General features: G+C 55.0%; 1 protein-coding gene across 1 annotated transcript; it reads left to right on the top strand.

Annotated features, from left to right (window-relative positions):
- The first annotated feature begins 5,790 nt into the window (after nucleotides 1–5,790).
- SASH3 (SAM and SH3 domain containing 3) lies at nucleotides 5,791–18,648 on the top strand. Its single transcript, XM_007450478.1, has 8 exons — nucleotides 5,791–5,998; nucleotides 13,439–13,534; nucleotides 13,932–14,078; nucleotides 15,461–15,602; nucleotides 16,827–16,975; nucleotides 17,097–17,306; nucleotides 17,442–17,592; nucleotides 18,127–18,648. Exons 1-8 carry the CDS (start codon nucleotides 5,942–5,944, stop codon nucleotides 18,315–18,317), a joined length of 1,143 nt encoding a protein of 380 aa, XP_007450540.1. The 5' UTR covers nucleotides 5,791–5,941; the 3' UTR covers nucleotides 18,318–18,648.
- Nucleotides 18,649–18,969: the final 321 nt, after the last annotated feature.

Genomic DNA, 18,969 nt, shown 5'->3' with positions numbered 1-18,969 from the left:
AAAAAAAAAAAAAAAAAAAAAAAAAAGATAACTGTCAGTTCTCTCTCATTTGCCCGCCAGCTGCTCCAGCTGTTCATGGGCTAGGACCACAGAAGGGGCGGGGCTCGCTACTCTTCACCAGCTAAACCACGTCAGCAGTGAATTTTATCAACTCACTGGGCACTTCCTCAGTGGTTGGGCACTCTTGGTGCCAAAAACTAGGAATATGAAAGAGTCAAGAGCAGCTGTTTCCTCTCTGTCCATCCCTGTCCTCCAGGGTTCTCTCAGCTGGGAGTGGGAGGCACTCCCCAGCGCCAGCCCTACCCAGCCAACCCCTTGCCCTAAGGCTGGCCCATCTCCTCACTTCCTAGTTTCTTTGTGAAACAGGAACTGAGCAAGCAGCTCAAGTGAGGTAGGCTGGGAGGGTGAGAAAGCCCCAGTGGTCCACGGCAAGGCCCTGAAGCTGAAACGCCTATTTCCCTCCCAGGGGTCCTGAGTAGTCCTAGGCCCTCTTGCTTGTCACGCCTCCTGTGTTCTAGAATAGCTTGGGCTGAGGGACCCTGCCCCTGATAAGGTGGAGACACACAGGATATGCGCCACTGGGTCACGGAGCAGAGATTCAGCTGGGGCCCAGATGAGATGTAGAAGCAGGTGCCAAGGCAGGACTGGAAGCTGGAGTGAACATCAGTGGAGTCCCCCACCAGGGACCAAACTTTCCATGCACTGGGCACCAGGCCAAGAGCACTCTCTCCATACGTGCCATCTGGTAATGCTGGCTACACACACACACACACACACACACACACACACACACACACACACACCACTCCTCCCCCTCCCCCCAAGCAAGGCCCACATTATCATTGTCATTATCTAGAGCTCATTGCCCAAAGTCACTTGCCCAAGGTCATGCAGTCAGTAGGTGATGTATGGCGATGAATTTGAATCCAGTTCTACCTGACTCCATTTCTTGGAGATGTTATCCTGCTCCTCCTCTCCTAGGCCCCTAGACAGCTGTCTCCAGTCCCTCCCAGTCTCCCTTAAAAAGGCCCTCGGGTGAGTCCTGAGCGTGTTTTTAATCAAGCACCAAAGCCCAGCCTCCTCTTCTGATGCTAATTGCCACAGCTGCCTGCAGGTGTTTGTTTTTATTTGTTTTTAAACCAAGACCTTATCATGAATTCAGAGATTCAGAGATGACTGCCTTTCCCTCCCATGAGCCCCTGCTGCCGGGGACTCCCTAGCGTTCCCAGAGCTGCAAGCTCCTGTGTACTGTCTGTGTGCGTGGGAATGGCTGCCTCCTGCCCAGGCCCCTTGCTCTTCTCTGCCCTCCTCCCACCTGCACTTCTGCTCTCCTTGCCCTCCCTGCCTAAAATGACCACCATGAAGTCTGATAAGGGCTCAGGCTACCACGATGGACTTCACCTTGGAAATGCCCAGGTATTTCCAAGGGACTATGTGGTCTCTGTTTGAACATTTCTAGAGACGGGGAGATCACTACTTACCAGGGCTGAGCTAGTACCATCTGAATATCAGAAATGTCTTCCTTGAAATGAACCCAAACCTTCCATTTACCTCTTCCCCGTCATTCCTGGCCACCCAGAATACATCCCCCTCCTCTACACGACAGCTGTTTGAAGTCAACTTGCTTCCCAACGCCAACCCTCTAAGCCAGATAGTACAGATGTTGAGTACTCCCCAGGCTGACAAGGGCTCCCCTACAGATCGCCCCCACTTGATCAACCCTAACTCTCCATCTGTTGTGTACATGATGCCGCTTCCAGATGCTCTCTCCATCCTCTTTACTCCCCTCTGCTGCAAGGTGGCCCTGTGGCACCCCCAATCAGCAAAGGGTGTCGATTCTCTCACGTCCTTGTTCAGGAACTCTGCATCAGAGGCACTTGAGCCTAGTGGTTAACAGCACGGGCCCTGAACCCAGACCAAGCCTGTGCTCAAAACTCAGCTCCCGTCACTTCCTAGCTGTGTGGTCTTACACAGTTTGCTGAACCCCTCTGATTCTCGGCTTCCTCCCTGGAAAATGAGGATGACAGCAGTGCCTGCTTCATAGGGTTGTTGTAAAGCCCACCGCCTGCCACTTAGTGTTCTTACTTTCGACTGGATATGTGTGGGTGGCAGGGGGAGGTGAGAATAAGGATTATTCAGGAAGTTTTCCAAATGTAGATATCGCTTATCCGAACTCTTACTCTCTCAACGCAGGATTGTACCCATCCGCAGAGTGAGGGATGCTTTCATACATGTCTGGGTCCCATCTGCCCAAATATTCCACTCATGATCGTCTACCAAATTAGAATCTCTTGCAGGGAGGTGCAGGTGGGGGGCTGCTCTATGTGAATGCCTACAATGACCTTTGTATCTCTGGAAGCCCGGTATCCACCCTCTGAAGGTTCAGATGAGTCTCACTATTGGTGGAACACCTCCCTACCCCACCACGCGCACGCACACACACACACACACACACACACACACACACACACACACACACACACACACACACACACACACACACACACACACACACACAAATATTGCCGTTAAATCAAGGCTCTCCTGCCCCACGTTTATACTGGACACATCTTTGCCATAATCATCCCAATTTAAACTACTTACCCGGGTGGGGTGGGGAGCCTGTGCCAGGATTAAATAACGTTTTTGAAGTGCCTGATGCAGTGCTTGTCAAAGAACAAGTGCTGGGCAATGTAAGCTTTGCCGCCCCACCTAGGATGTAAGCTCCCGGGTGCAAGGGACCTTGACAGCTATTTATCTTGCATCTCCTCCGAGTGCCTGGCACAAGGACCCAGAGCTAGCTCCTAGGTCCTGTTTGCCAGCCCATTATCAAGTTTGAGGTGGCCTTGTTCACTGAACTACTGACCCGGATCGCTTCTTTAGTTGAGGGCTTTATGCACCTGGATCGGAACCTATAAAATGCAAATGTGTTGCCTGGAAGGGAAACCTATTAAAAAAGTGTTTAGGGCCCATTAGCCAGCTGGGGCCTGACCTAACGGAACTGGGGCCAAGGCAATCTGCTGGGAGAGAAAATTCCGGGAAGGCAAGTCCGGATGAGGGAGCCCAGGACCCCCGGAGTGGAGACTTCTTACCAGAAGCGACAGATCTGAAAACAAGCCAGAAGGGAAAGGCTGAAAACACCCGCTCCCTTCTGTCCCAGGGGCTGGTCGCCTCTCTGTACTTCTCTCGAGGTGCCCCTCACCCCGCCCCCACCCCGCCGCCCTTTCCCAGGCCTCGGCGAGGCGGTCGGGGCCGCCCAGCGCTGAGGTTAGGTGGCTGGCTGCCTTTGAAGGCTCTGCGGTTAGTGTGTGAGCTCGGCTCGCTGCCGGGACTGAGCAAACAGGAAGCCGGCACATCCTGCGCGGGGTCGGGACGCGCCGTCGCGGCGCAGGCCGGGAAGGTTCTGCCTGAAGGCTCCCTCGCCGGCCGCTCCGGCCGCCGGACCCCCAGGAGCCCCGAGCCCTGCAGCCGCGTCCCCCACCCGGCGCCCCCGATCGCGCCCGCCACCCAAGGCCCGCCGGGCCCCCGACACCGCGCCGCGCAGCCTCAGCCGTTCCCGCGCCCGCGCCTGGGGCGGCAGGGGAGGGACTTTCAGTCTGGAAAGCGCAGGCCGGCGTGGGGGGAGGGGACGGGAGAGCGTGGTCTTTTCGCGAGTCTACCCGGCAGGCTGAGTAGGACGCAGCCAAAGAAGTGTGGTTTCAGCTTGGGGGAGAAGGACCTCGTCTTTCCTGAGCTCGTCCCCACGGATGGATGCTGGGAGGGCGCAGAGCAGGCTGGAGAGTAGGGGCGAGGAAGTCGCCAGAACATCTTGGGAACAGCCTCAGATTTCACAGGCGTCCCAGATTGGAAAGCCTTAAAAAGATGCACACCTTTCTTTTAACCCAAGGATTCCCCTTCTGGAAATCTATCCTAAGAAAAAATTCGTGGCTATACACGAATATTTACTTTAAGGATGTACAATTAAGAGTAAAAATATCAAGGCAACGTAAGTTCATCTGTAGGGGCCTGGTGAAATCATCGTGATGCATTCGTACAATGGGCTGCTCGGCGGCCATTACAAATCACGTCGCAGAAGAATATTTCATGGCAGGAGAAAATCTTGAGCCTGTGCTCAGTTTGACAAGCAGATGCAGTGTGTGAAGTGGGACTTTAATTTTTAAAAATTTAAAAACAGCTTTATTTAGGTATAATTTAACTACAATAAGCAGCACATTTTTAAAGTATGCGATTTGTTGAGTTTTTACATAGGTGTACACCGATGAAACCATCACCACAACCAAGATTGTGAACTATCCATCACCCCCAAAAGGGTCCTTGTGCCCCTCCTGATCTCTCCCTCCCCTCCCCATCCCCCCAAACCACTGATCTGCTTTCTGTGCAAATCATGCTGCAGAGAGAGAGACAGAGAGAGAAAGAGAGAGAGAGACACACACACACAGGGAGAGGGAGAGAGACACACACACACACAGGGAGAGAGAGAGAGACGTTAAATGCTCAAAAACAGAAAAATATTCATGCAAATAGTATGGAAGATAATTTCGGAAAATTTTTGAATTTTCTTTCTGTTTATCCTTGTTTTCTAAACTGTATATGATGCATATGAATTGCTTTTGTAATAAGAAAAAGTAATTAAGGTTATTAAAATATCTGCCACAGATAACCCACAAAGCGAACATTCTAAACTCAGCACGTAGACATTCGAGAAATGCCTGCTGAAAGGGACATTTGCTGGTGGTGTGGAGTTGCTTGCAATTGCTTTTTTATTCATGTTGATGGCTGTGGTGGTGATAAATATAAGTGGTGATGGCCAAGGGATGTTGACTCTAGGTGTGACTGCTCTGGTGAGAATGGCTGTAGGTGTGCTGGTGACAGTGGAGATGACTGCTGCAGGGTGATGGCAGAGGGGAGTTGGCTCTAGGAGTTATGGTTGTAGGGGTGAGGGCATCAGTGGTCATGACTGGCTATAGTGATAGTGTCTGTAAGGGTGATAGCTATGAGGATGATCACCGTACCGGTGATAGTGACAGTGGTGAGGCAGATAGAGACAGATGACCGAGGGGTGTTGACTACAGGGGTGGTTGTTTTAGCAGTGATGGCTGTAGTGGTGCTAATGGCAGTGGGAATGACTGCAGGGATGATAGCTGAAAGGTGTTGGCTGCAGGGGTGTGGTGATGGTTGTAGGGGTAATGGCTGTAGGGATGATGGTCGTGGGGCAAGAGTGTCATGGGAGTGACTGGCTGTAATGTCCGTAAGGATAACAGCTGAGAGGATGATGGTTGTGACAGTGATAGCAGCAGTGATGACAACTATAGGGGTGATGGCTGTAGGGATGGTTTTTCTAGCAGTGGTGGCTGTAGGTGTGCCAGTAGCAGTCGAGATGGCTTCAGGGCTGATGGCTGTAGATAGGAGTGATGGCTATGGGGTGATAGGAGAGGGACTGATAGCAGTGATGACCTTGGCGATGCAAGGTGACTGGGAGCATTGGCCCCACAGGCAGAGAGATGGTCCCACTTCCAGTTTTGGGACTCTGGTCAGTGAGATAAAGGGCTTGAGTAGGCCGTATAATGTCAGGTTGACTGGCCGAAGGACTGGCAATGGTTGCCATGAGATGGCAGGGTAGGGACTTTTCTTTGCTTGTTCAACCCAAGAGCCGTCTGCATCAGAATCTCTGGAGACTGAAGCTGGGACTTCCTTCCTCCCTAGGGGCCAGCAGGGGCTGCGATTGCTGTAAGAGCAGATCACGTGACGGGGCTTCCTGTATGCTGCTGCCGCCGGGTGTCCATGGCCCGCACCCCCAAGCTGCCAGTGCAGCAGTCAGAGTGGCAGCCAGAGGCTCAGTCCATGCCGTGCCCCCTGGACGGTGCTGGCGAGGCTGAGCAAGAGGCCTCCGCATCTCGATACCTAGGAGCGCAGGGACGGAGTATCACCAGGGTAGAGGACCATGCTGCGCCGTAAGCCCTCCAATGCCAGCGAGAAGGAGCCCACTCAGAAGAAAAAGGTGAGGAGCATCTTTGGGAACTCACTGCTTCCTTCCCTCTCTCAACCCAGCCTCTCCGGGACTCACGGAAGTGGGAAGAGCCAAAGGCCTTCTGTTGAGTCTGTAGGTGAGGGCCATTCTCCCAAGGGCATGGGACATGGGCCCAAAGGTAACTAGAGTAACAAGTACAGAAGAGACTTCCCAAATTCTAGCGAAACGGAGTTACAGAATGCATTCTTAGAAGTCTAAAAGTTGTAGGATTCAACCCTACGATGATAAGATAGAGACTTAACACTGGGGACTAGAATCCTAGACTAGAATTCGAGAATTATAAAATACAATTCTCAAGTTGAACCCTAAGACCGTACTTAATTCTCTGTTCCCTACACCGGTCCCGCCACTGGGAGCCATCTCACTCAAAGGGCTCCGCTGGGCCGCCCAGCCAGGAGCCATGATGCTCCCAGGGCCCCCGCCCTTTGGCCAGAGCCCAGGCTCTGCTCACTTGGTTCAGCTCTGTTGTAGATCCCGGGGCCCAAAGGAGAGGGGGCCCACCTGAAGATGGGGCCCAGCGTGATTTCCAGATTTAAGGAAAGGGCCTCCAAACCTGCAGTGGGATGCTGGGGGCATACAGGTTCTTCCCAGGTGGAGAGAAATTATTTGTGAAGAATGAGAAATGAAGGTGCTGAGATGATGAGTAGGAGGGAGGGCTGAGGAGGAAAAAATTCTGTCGGGGGGCATTTTAAAGGCCAGGAAGAAAAGCAGCTGCCACAGGCAACTGAGGTGCTCATCTTCCTGGAGTCTTGAGGCCAGGCTAGAAGAGTCCTTGAAGGCTCTGCCACATTTAGGTTTCTCTAGTTGCATCTGAGGATTTCTAGACTTAATTTTTTGACTCGATCGTCAGATCCTCCCAGGCAATCAGCAAGTACCTCCCGCACATCCAGCAGGAGCCTAGGACCATCCCAAAGCAGGCCTGAACCAGGTCCAAGAGGCCAGGCGTAGCCACAGGCCAAGGTCCAGGGCCTCCAGGCCCTCACTGCGCCCCACTGGTTTCCCCTGGAGCCCAGCTCAGGTGCTCCGTGGGGGAGCCCCTTTGTCAGAGGAGTAGCTTCCAGACGGAGACTGAACTAGCTGAGAAGCCGAGCATCAGGGCACTGGGGTGTACATCCTGCCCCATCTCAGGTCCCGGGGTGGCTGCCACTTCCAGCTGTACTCTCCCCACTCCAACTGCTTCTCTAAGGTTGCAGTGGAGGTGGGCGGCTGGGAAAGAGATTCATGATTCTTCACACAGGCTCTGTCATCCCCGTCCAAGCCCCACACGGCGCCGGCCCCCGGCAGACTTACCACTGGCTGTCACTCCTCAGCGAGTGGGTCCACTTCCCCTTGCTGTCCGGCTGATGGGGGTGGAAAGCAGAGACCGCCCTACACACTGCTGGGCCCCAAACCACAGGGGAGCTGAGCTGGAGGGAAGAGTCTGAGAAAGAGCTAACACTGCAACGCTGGCACCCTGTGCCGCCTCAGGTGGAAGTGCCCGGAGGCTCACAGAAGCCAGAAGGCCCGTCTTCTTTCCCCACTTCCATTATCCAGATTCTGTATTTGGTGACTGGGCCTCTGGGATTTCGCACAGGCCTCTCCCGGGAGAGTCAAGGCCATTGTGGCACTCTGAGGACCATGTCCTCTAGGGCAGCATCGTCCAGGCAAAGCCTACCTCGCCCCTGCAGAGCCTGGGCCAGCCTCCAGAGCCACTCTCCAAGGCCCATCCCATGGAAGTGCCCTTAGAAAAGCCAGCTTTCCAGAAGGTGGAGACAGCATCTTCCCCAGGCCTGGAGGCGGCGGCGTGGCTCCAGCACTGTGACTTGGGCAAGTCCCTTTCCCTCAGAGGCCAAGGTGACGTGGCGGAGGGGAAAGCACGAAGGCAAGAGAGGCCTCCCTTTCCTGTCCCTCTCCTGCTTTCGGGCCTACCAAGTGGAGAATGTGCTGGGCAGGGGACAAGAAAGCAGAGTTGGAGTCTACCAGGTTCCAGCTGTAGGACCCTGGACAGTTCACTGCCCTTTCTTGGGCCTAAGTTTCATCACCTCGGAAAAGGGGGATAGTTCCTGATCTGCCCACCTCAGGAGGGTGTGTGGATTGCCTGGAACAATACGTGTGAGCGCACTGTGTCACATGTGTCCACGAGAGGGTGTACGCTACAGGCGTGGGTGGGGGTGGGGAACCCACTGCAAGGACCGAGCTTCGGTCCCAGCCCTGAAGTGGAGAAAACAACACCTAACAGCTCAGCAGGTGCCAGGTGCCGTGCTGTGCACTCCACCCATCCCTTAGCCCGTTGGCTCTTCACGACAGCCTTGTGAAGTAGGGGCAGGCATTGTCTTCATCTTATGCCTGAGGCTCAGGGAGGCGAAGTGACTTACCCGAGGTCACACAGCTAGTAAACTGCAGAGCAGGGATCTAAGCCAAGATTTGTCAGTGTCCAGGGTCTTGACCCCTTCTCTCTCTACTCTCTTGTCTCCCTACTGATCTCGAAAGCACTGGAAGAGTCTGATGAGCATAAAAGGCTCAGCCTATCAGCAGGAGAGCTCTGCAGGGCAGGCCCAGATGGCCATGGAATGAGTGACCTTCAAAGCAGCAGAGCAGAGTCGGGAACAGGCCCTCCAGGATGTTGGGGTCAGGATGTGTCACCTGCTATGCATCATGAAGGATTGGGGAGACACCCGGGATGGGGGGAGCAATACCCCTTGGCTGCCTTTTGGAGACTTTTGCCTCCATCAAGTGTCTCTCTGCACTCTCTTTGGTCTGTTGGAGTGTAGGTAGTCGACAGGGGTTTGTCCTGGGACCGACCTCCCCTAAGGATGGTCCTACCCCATCACGCCCCTACTTTTCGCTACATCCCAGACCTCTCACCAGGAGAGATGGAGAGGAATCAAGGCTCCCATTCGAGTGTGCAGCTGTCCGTCCTTCCAGTCTCTCCCTGCTCCTCTGTTCCCCAATCCCAGCATGCTACTTTCCCCAGGCTCCCTTCCTACAGCACACATCTGGCATCCCTCTCCACACCAGCAAGCAATTCATATTTCCAGTGGCTCCTCATTGCTCACAGGCTGATGCCATGGCTGGCAAGGGCCTTCTGTGGCCTTTTATGCTCCGCTGCCCACCCCCAAGCACTGGCATACCCACCATTCCATCGCCACGCTTGGAACATCCCTAACTCTCACTCTTGACAAACCCTTCTCAACTCCGCCTGGAGAAATCCTGGCTCCCCTGCTACAGCCCAGCTCAAATGCGCCTCCTTCTCCACGAAGCCCTCCAGAGCCCTTCTCCCTCCATGCTCCCACCTGCTCTCCTGGTAGCTTCCTCCAAACAGCACTTGCAGTCGCCATTGCCCTTAATCCACTTCCATACTAGGGGGCAACTTGAGCTCTGAGCACAGGAACAAGCACAGGCTTCCAGAGTCACAGACATGGGTTCAAAGCCCTGTTCCTCCCACTGTCAGCTGTGCCACTCCACCTAGGATGCTTCATTTCTCCGATTCTGTGTGCCCAGATGAGAAGTGCGATGTAAAGACAGGGCTGCAGTGAAGCTGAAGTGAGCGGACACACACAAAGTGCTTGGCAGGGCACCGGGCACAGGGGCGGTGTTTGACCCCTCGTTACTGGATTCCCACACATACACAGGCCTGTGCCCAGAGCCCAGAGGGCGCTTGGTCTTAGGAAGCAGGGGAAGAAGATGCCAGTGGGGGCAGGGTGAGGCTCTGAGGGGGTGATCAGGGAAGGCTTCCTGCAGGGGGCAGTGCCTTTAAAACCGGATTTGAAAAACCTCTTTTATTGAAGTATAATATCCGTAGAAAAAGTGCATAAATCATAAATGTAGCACTCAGTGGAGTTCCATTAAGTGAACATCCCCATGTAGGCAGATCAAACAGAACACTTCCAACACTCCAGAAGCTTCCCTCATGCCCCTGCCACTCACTACATGACGCCTTTCCCCAGAGGTCACCACTCTTCTGACTTCCATGGATTCGTTTTGCCGGGTTTTGAACTTTCTGTACGGGGAACCACATAATATACTCTGGCGGTGGGCCCCTTCTGCCCAACGGTGTAGCCGTGAGAGTCACCGTATTGTTGGGGAGGGTTGCACGAAGCTCATTGCCATGTGCTCTTCCCTCATGGGACTCGGCCACAATTCACAAATCCACTCTACAGCTGATGAGCATTTGAGTTGTTTCCAGTTAAACTGGATTCTGAAGGATGGGGAAAGCTATGGTAGACACAGAGAAGGGCAGAGTGTTCCAGGTGGGGAACGCAAGGGCTAAGAGCCTGGAGGTGGGCTGTTGGAAAGGCTAAGTAAGCCTCCCCGAACGTGCCTCGCGGGGCTGCTGTGTCCCATGCTCACCCCTGTCATCCGCACAACAACCCAGTGAGGTGTGTGCTCCGGTCTTCATTTCACCTATGAGGAAACGGAAGCCCAGAGAAGTTGAGGAATTGACCCAGCTTTACACAGCTGGTCAATGGCAGAACCAAGATGTGAACTCTCGCTAGCCGACACCAGGTAAAGAGACTGATGTTTGGGGAGGTCAAATAACTCACCGAAGGCCACACATCCCAGAGTTGAACTCAGCAATGTGTGATGCCGAAAAAGTAATTCTTTCCAAGAGGCCCATATACTCCCCTTAGACATGAAAAAGTGGCCGACGTGTACGGTGCTGTCTCCCACCCAGGACCCCCAGGAAGGTCTCACCCTAAAGGGAGGCCAGGCAGAAAATCCAAAAGGGCCCAAGGATGTCTACTCACACCTGGCTGGTGGGGGGCGGTCACTTCAGGTTCACCGAAAGGCATTCAGGATATTTGAGGCCGCCCCTGAGTTCAGAGGTGGGCGGGGCAAGAGGCCCCCCAGGGCAAACGGCCCTCACCCTTAGTCACCCAAAGAACTTGTCTAGTTCTTTCCCTGTCCCTGGGCTGAGGAGTGGCCTGCCAGGGCCACATCCCAGTGCCACCCACATGGCCCTTTTAGGTGGTTTTCTCCCATTTTGAGCTAAAGTTGGGACAGAGGGGCCCCGACACAAGGTCTCAGGAGCCAAAAGTCACTTTCCCAGCCACCCCCCAACCCCGACTGAGCTTAATGACAGAAAAAGGCAAGAACTGCAATTAGAGGGCAGCCTGGCGGTGAGTCTACTCTTCCTCAGCAAAGCCCACTTCCAGCCCCACGCCTGCCCTCCTGCTGGCTTTCCAGGATCACTGGTCCCTGGGGCTTCAGGGGCGACTCCTGGGATTGGGACGGGTGGAGGGGAGGCCACAATAGGCCCCATCGGCCTAAAAATAGCACCCCAGCCTGCCCTCCTTGGGCCCAGGCCAGCCTGGTGCCCATCCTCTCTCTGTTCCCTCTTTTCCAGGCAATAAAAGGAGGAAGTTATCCAGGCAGCTGCATCTTAGCCATACAAGAGGAGGAAGTGAATGGAAGGTGGAGGAGAGAAGGGGAAAGCAAGGAAGGAAAAGAGGAAAGAATAGCGGGCAGGGAAAACCAGGGAAGGAGGATGGAGGAGATGCAGGGAACAGGAGCGGTCACCCCACCGCCGTGCTTTCCCCTCCCTGTAACCCCTCAGCCCCCTTTCCCAGCTCCCCAGCATCCTGTGGAAGAGGCTTTCTCCCTGAGGCTGCAGGTGCCTCACCCAGGAGGCCTTCATGGTGGTGGTGTCTGCTTGGCCTGACCACTGACCTAGTTTCTGGTCAGCTAGCTTGCTGTGACCTCTGGGAAGGTGTGGCCGCTGTCCCTGACTGCTGACTTGCTTTTGGTCAAGACCCACCAAGAGAACTGAAGTGTTCCACTGCAGTCCCCAGGAGCTGGGGCCAGTTGTGTGTATGCTGAGGGGGCAGGTGATACTGCCCTGGGGGATTGTCACTGGACCCCCTTTTGTAGGAAAGAGGATGTGAAACTTTCAGCTTTGAGGGGGTTTGGGGCTTCGGTTCCTCAAGCCCTTATCTCTGGTGTCTGCCGCCGACCCGCTCTATCTGTCTGGCCATCTGTGAACTCTGGTTCCTGTGTGTATCTCTGGTCTTGACTGTTGATCTTGATTCGGGCTCAGCCTCCACCTCTTGTGTCTAAAGTCGGCCCTCCTCACCTGGCCCGGGTTTCTCCTGCTATTTTGCCATGTGCGTGGCACGTACAGTTAAGAAAGCTCATTTCCTGAAAACAGGCTTATCAGCACTGTCGACTGAAAAAAAATGCATAACCTAAAAGGTGAGAATTATGGTTTATTCCGCAGACTTTCTGAGGACTTCAAGCCCCGGAGGCAGCCTCTCAGAGAGCTCTGAGGGACTGCTCCCTAGAGGTAAGGGAGAAGCCAGGATATACAGGGGTTTTTGCAGCAAAGACCAGGTAGTGGGAACATCAAAAGATTACTGTTAGTTAAAGGAAACCAGATATCCCAAGTAGTTGAATTTAGGCTTTTCTGTGTATGGGAAGATGCAAGAGTCGGGGCTTATTGAAATCATTCCTTTGCTATGCAAAGATAAGGGCTAGTATCTTTCCCACCCTGTGTCTCCTCAGGGTGCACCACTGGGGGCTTCACAGAGGGCAGCCCGTTTGTCTCCATCCTGAGTTCCCTCGGGGCTCACCATCAGGGCAGCGGTAGTGGTCTATGGCTTGCTGGCCGCAGCAGCCTTTGTTTGCTGATCTGGCCGGCAGCATTTTTCATTCACAGCACAAACAATAGGTCGGGCCTACAAGTCTGTGAACACTGGCACATGTCTAGTGTAGCCAGCTCATCGCATTAGCGGCTAAGTTAAGTTAAAAGCAGAGATGAAGACAGACAAAATGGCAGCTTTCTTTTACTATATTCAACCCAATCATTTGTGTCTCAAATCTGCGGGCACCTTCTCTGAATCAGTCTGTCCTGTGGCTTTCCAGAACACATAATGCCAGGTCTTACTGGCCCCTGGGGGGATTGTCTTCCTCTTCTTGGGACACAGATGCATCAGCCTGGAGGCCCCAATGTGTTTGCCGCGATCACCGTCGCAGGAAACCATGCTTGGGGAAGACAGAGTCTGGAGGCCAGGCTGCGGGGTTTGGGAGGGTTTGCCCTGTTATATAAATAAAGGTGATGCTGCGGTTCGTGCTGAGATATGTCTCCAGTAGGAGATACGCGTTTACTCAGACTCATTTAGTCTTTCACCACAGGGTTCTGGGGACCAGACTTCAGGTACTGGTGGAAAGCTGGGCTTAGTCTGAGGCCTGACCGGGGTGGAGGCTCCTGAGGCAAGGAGCTTGCTCTGCGGCCTGCTTTAGGGGCCGCTCACAGCTAAAGAACAGGATGAAGCCCGGTAGCCAGAAGGACGTCTTGTAGCTTCACCTCCTTAGCCCCGTGGCCCTGTCCAGCCCTGGGGTACATGCGGTGTGTTGGGAGCGGGGACAGCTTTTTGCTCCTTACTCGGCCACCATTTTTAGTGCCACTGATGGCAACACCTCTGCTTCTTCCAGCTCTCGCTTCAGCGCTCCAGCAGCTTCAAAGATTTTGCCAAATCCAAACCCAGCTCCCCAGTGGTGAGCGAGAAGGAATTTAATCTGGATGATAATGTGAGTTTCAGAGCCTCCTTGGGGGATCTGGCTGCCGGCCTTGGGTGAGGTAATGGTGGGGAGGTGGGGGGAAGACTCTTTTAGGATTGTTGAGGCAAAGTCTTTTTAAATACAATGGGCCCACATCTCTCACCCACCAAAATTCTGGGCCCTAAAACCTCACCTGCATTCTTTTCAATTGCAAATTAATTGTCAATTTAAATACAAATGAATAGGGCCAATTTAAATACAGATGAATAGGGCCTAGGACAGGTCTGGGGCTGATAGGGAAGGGATGGGGAGCGCTCCTTCCCACCCCTCCAGCATCTGCCAGGACCCAAAAGCCGCCTTCTGCTCCCAAGTCGTGGACCCAGACACGGTCACCAGGGTTCCTGGACCTGCACATTTATTGTCACAGATTCCAGAAGATGACTCAGGTGTTCCGCCCCCAGAGGATGCTGGGAAGAGCAGCAAAAGGCTGGGGAAGAAGTGGAGGGCCGTGATTTCCCGAACCATGAACAGGAAGATGGGCAAGATGATGGTGAAGGCCCTGTCGGAGGAGATGGTGAGGCCTGGGACCCATGGGAGGGGGGACAGGGAGGACAGGCACCGCTCTGGTAGGGTTTGAGCACGGCCACTGTGACAGCCACGCTCAGGTAACGATGCCTGGCCCCATACAAGCAGGAAGGTCACCTTGGGAAGGGAGCTCCCTCAGCTATGGACATGGCAGGAAGGTATGGTCCTGAGGGAGCAGTAGTGGGGTCTGAGGAGGGATGAAGTTCTGGGTAACAGAAGCTTCCTGGGCAGGCAGGTCTGAGGAGATGAGATCACATAGCGCAAATTCATCCACCGCAAACTTTTGCTTGGAACCAGCCCCTGTGATTGGGAAGGCTTGATTCGAAGAGGCCTATGAAAGAAAATCAAGAAGGCTGGCTTTGGCCCAGGGAGGGAGGGCAGAACACACAGCTGTGGGGCAGGCACATCCAAGTAGCTAAAGTCACACTGCTCCTGGTTCTTGGAGGAGGTGCCCTGGCAGCGGTGTGCTAACTGGCTCGTGCCAGCTCTGGATAGCAGTTGGTCAAATTTTCGGGAATTTTGTGAGCCAGGTGTGAGATACAACCACTACTGAAAATTAACTTCTACCAACTTAGAATTAAATCTATATTTTAAAAATAAAAAGACTAAAGTCAGTCTTCAAAACTCATTTCCTAATTCTTGTACTACCTTTCACTGTTCTCTGTGCCCTTGAGGTTACTGGCATCTACAGTCTTTGGGGGGTGGAAATAGCTGATGATGCTACTCATTCAGTGACACCAGAGTGGTAGCTCTCTGTTGGCCACGGTGGGGAATATTTACAATGCAGGAGTTGGCAACTTCTACTGATCAGGGCTTTTATTGCCATTGAGTCATCTGTGAAAGTTACCACCACACTGAGGTGTGGGGAGGCCCAGGAGCCCTAGTGTCAGACCGACTTGTCTGTGGGCTCTTGCGTGGCCTCGGGAGCGTTCCTCCATTACTGCTCATCTGTAAACTTGGGACGATCGAGCACATATCCTCAAGTGAGGATTAAATGAAATCCTCTGTCTGGCACATAGGAGCACAGTCAAAAGTAGTGACTCTCTGGCGCCGTGGTCTGCCTGGCTACGCCCTAGCAACAGCTCTGAGTTTCAGTTCTGGCACTGAGGCCTTTTCTGTGTGTAAGTTGGCACTTGGAGCTGACAAAGTGCATTCACACGGCACCCCCGTTGAGCCTCATTCCATGACGTGGGCAGGGCAAGGACTGTCAGTCCCACTACACGGAAGAGGAAACTAGGGCCCAGAGGGCGCCATGCAGCCAGCAAGAGGCAGAGCTGGGGCTCCAGCCAGGCCCCAGTTCTCCCTGGAGCCCAGGCCCATTTCCTCTGCACCCGGGGCTGCTCAGGGCTTGCTGCCTCTCCTCCCCTCCAGGGAGATACTCTGGAGGAGGGCTCAGCCTCCCCGACGTCTCCAGACTGCAGCCTGGACAGCCCCGGCCCTGAGAAGATGGCGCTGGCCTTTTCTGAGCCAGAGGAGAGGCAGCTCCCAGCACTCAGCCGCCAGGCATCCACAGGTGAGTAGGGGAGGAGGGGCACACCTGCTGAGTCTGGAGGAAAGGGCGGGGTCTGGGAGGGCGTGGTAAAGAGAAATGAACCTTCACTGTCAGCCTGCTGGGACCTTTCCGAGCCGTCTTCACGTTAAATCTTCACAACAATCTCATGGGGCCGGTACTATTATTATCCCCACTTTATTGATGTGAAAACTGAGGCTCAGGGAGGTTAAGTGACTTGCCCAAGGTGACCCAGGCTTGAACTTAGTTCTGCCCTAGAGGAGCCTCCACTTGCTGGAGGGCCCCAAGGGCACAGGAAGAGCCCCATTGCCCTCTTGGACCAGCCCTCCGCCCACCTTCCAAGGGGAGCTAGAGGCTACGGCTCCCTGGGCCTCTGACATCCGAGGCTCGGGTGGGGGAATAGGGTCTCCAGTTGTGAAGACTCAGCCTCATGGACACCAGCCCTTGGTTTGCTGGGCTCAGGGTGCCACTTGGCATCTTCTAGATGTCCGTGGGGCTGGACAGGAGCTTCCAGCAGCCCTGCCTGGACAAGGGGCTGCAGGCTTTGCGCTGCAGACCTACAGAGGCACTGTCGTTCTCTCCCTTCGGATTAGTTCCAAGTTCTCTGATCTTTCTCCGGCTCCAAAGACACCTCCCTACCCCCACTGAAAGCCACTTAGGCCCTCATCCTGCCCTTCCCAGAGAGAAAGTCTTGAGTTTCCGTGTGATGTTGTAACTCGACACAGAGTCTTATTAAGTAGAGAAAGTAAAATATTGATGCACGATGTGGCTTCCTGGGTGGAAGGTGGCTTCCAGGAGCACTGGAGTGGGAGTCAGGAAGCCTGGAGTCTAACAGACCCAGTGCTGCCAATTATAAGGTGAGAGGCCTTGGCCAGGTCACTTGGCCTGTCTGGCCTCAGTTTTCCTCATCTGTTCATTGGGGTGTTGGCCCAATTGTTCTCTAGAGACCCTCCCAATTTGCCCAGTCTTTGATCTGTGAGCCATTCCTCCTTCTGTGGTCAACTATTTTCATGCCTGGGACGCCAGGAGGGAAGCTATGCTCCTTCAGGGTGGCAGAGGGGTTGGGTCAGAATCCCTTCTGCAGTGTGAGACTTACTAGAGCTCAGTTTTCTTCCCCAGCATGTATCCTTGGGATTTCTAGCCAGACCCCGTGGAAGGTACCTGCTGGGCACTGTCGCAGCTGTCCGGGGACACAGGTGACCTTCCTCCCTGCCCCATTTCCTGCAGGCAGTGAGCTCTGCAGCCCCAGCCCAGGCTCTGGCAGCTTCGGGGAGGAACCACCTGCCCCCCAGTACACAGGGCCCTTCTGTGGCCGGGCACGAGTCCACACCGACTTCACTCCCAGCCCGTATGACCACGACTCACTGAAACTGCAGGTAAGGTTGGCATCCAGGCCCCTGCTGAGCCTGGCAGGCTGTACCCCATACAGGTAGAGGGTCCAGGAGGCCAAGGGGCCACCTCGCCCCCGCTCTGTTCTGCTCTGCTCTTCTCCCACAGAAAGGAGATGTGATCCAGATCATCGAAAAGCCGCCTGTGGGCACGTGGCTGGGCCTGCTCAATGGCAGGCTGGGCTCTTTCAAGTTCATCTACGTGGATGTGCTGCCCGAGGAGGCTGTGGGACCTGCCCGCCCCAGCCGCCGACAGAGCAAGGGCAAGAGGCCCAAGCCCAAGACTCTGCATGAGCTGCTGGAGCGCATCGGCCTTGAGGTTTGAGCTGGGACCTAGTCTAGTGTCTAGGAGCAAGGGATGGGGGCCAGGGCAGGCCAGCTCTGCGGGGAGAGACAGGTCCTAGGTGGGGGCAGCTTGTAAGCGGCCGCGCTGGTGGCCTGCTTCTGCCCACAGGAGCATACGTCCACCCTGCTGCTCAATGGCTACCAGACGCTGGAGGACTTCAAAGAGCTGCGGGAAACACATCTCAACGAGCTGAATATCATGGACCCACAGCATCGGGCCAAGCTGCTCACGGCTGCAGAGCTGCTGCTGGACTACGACAGTGAGTGGCCTTAGGAACGGGGGAGGGGGCGTGAGCGCTGGAGTTGGGTGTGTTGTTAGGCGGGGAGGTCTGGCCGCGTCCTGCCCCAGCACCCCTCTGCAGTGTGCAGGCACTTTCCACACTTGAATTCCAGTCTCCAGCAGAGCTTGTGATGAGAAGGGGTTTTAGGAACGATCGGGCTCAACTCCCTTTGGGATCAAACGGGAGACTTAGGGCCGGAGAAGATACGGCATGGACTCGAGGCCTCCACGTTGGGTAACGACAGAGCCACGATTCAAGAGCAGGTGTCCTGGCTACTAGCTCAGTGCTAAAGAAGTTTGAGCTCCTGGGCGGGAGAGCTGGCCTGGAAACCACTCCCAGCAGAAGGGCCGAGAAAGGGCAGGGGTGCTTGGTGGTGGGCGACCAGAAGAAGAGACGGCCTCCAGTGGGCTTCCCAGGGTCCCTCCACCCACATGGGGCCCCCAGGGTTTCTGAAGCCTCTCCCAGCTAAGGGCCAAGCCCCCCACATTCCTCTCCCTCCCTGGCCCCTGGCAGCCGGCAGCGAGGAGGCGGAAGAGGGCGCCGAGAGCGGCCAGGAGCCAGTGGCGCACACGGTGGCGGAGCCCAAGGTGGACATCCCACGTGACTCGGGCTGCTTCGAGGGCTCAGAGAGCGGGCGCGACGAAGCAGAGCTGGCAGGTGCCGAGGAGCAGCTACACGGCCTCTCCCTGGCCGGGGCACCTTGAGGCGGCAGTGTGGGCCGAGGCTGGGCCTGAGCAGCCCAGGCCGCGGGGCTGGACCCAGCCTTCCGCGGTGGCCCCGGGCCGGAGGACTGGCACCGAGCCTGGCCCCGCTCCCCCAGGGGTGCCTAGGTCAGCAGAGGCCGGCCGAGCCCTACAGGCACGGCTGGAGTGCACGACAAGCCAAGACAAGCCGCCTAAGCCGGGCCGCCTCCCTCCACCAGCTACTTGACAGCACAGCCCTTCCAGCTGCGGCCGGAGCAGGGGGGGCACTGAGGGGCCACCAGGCCCATGCCCCTCACCACCAAGGCCTCCAAACCGTCCTTGCCTCCACACCACCTTCCCCTGTCGCGCTGCTCCTGAAAAGGGGGCCGAGTCGGTGGTTCAGGTCAATCTCAGTACCCTAGGGAACCTGGTCATTGAAAAGGACTCTAATTGATCACAGGTGAATCCAGATTCTCTAAATAAGGTCTGAAGAAAGCCACATGTACATGTATCTTTCCTACTTTCCTTCACCTTAATTTTCTTACAGGTTTAGCCGCTAAATCACTGTGCCACTTGAACCGAGTGCCTTCCTCAATCTGGGTCTAGGACGGGTCAGGATAAGAATGGATAGTTGCTGAGGGCCAACTCTGACATTCTGTGATATTAAACGTCT

This window comes from Lipotes vexillifer, unplaced genomic scaffold (assembly GCF_000442215.2).
Source record: "Lipotes vexillifer unplaced genomic scaffold, Lipotes_vexillifer_v1.1 scaffold215, whole genome shotgun sequence".
Classification (NCBI taxonomy): Eukaryota; Metazoa; Chordata; class Mammalia; order Artiodactyla; family Lipotidae; genus Lipotes; species Lipotes vexillifer.
This window is presented reverse-complemented; position numbering and strand designations above follow the sequence as displayed.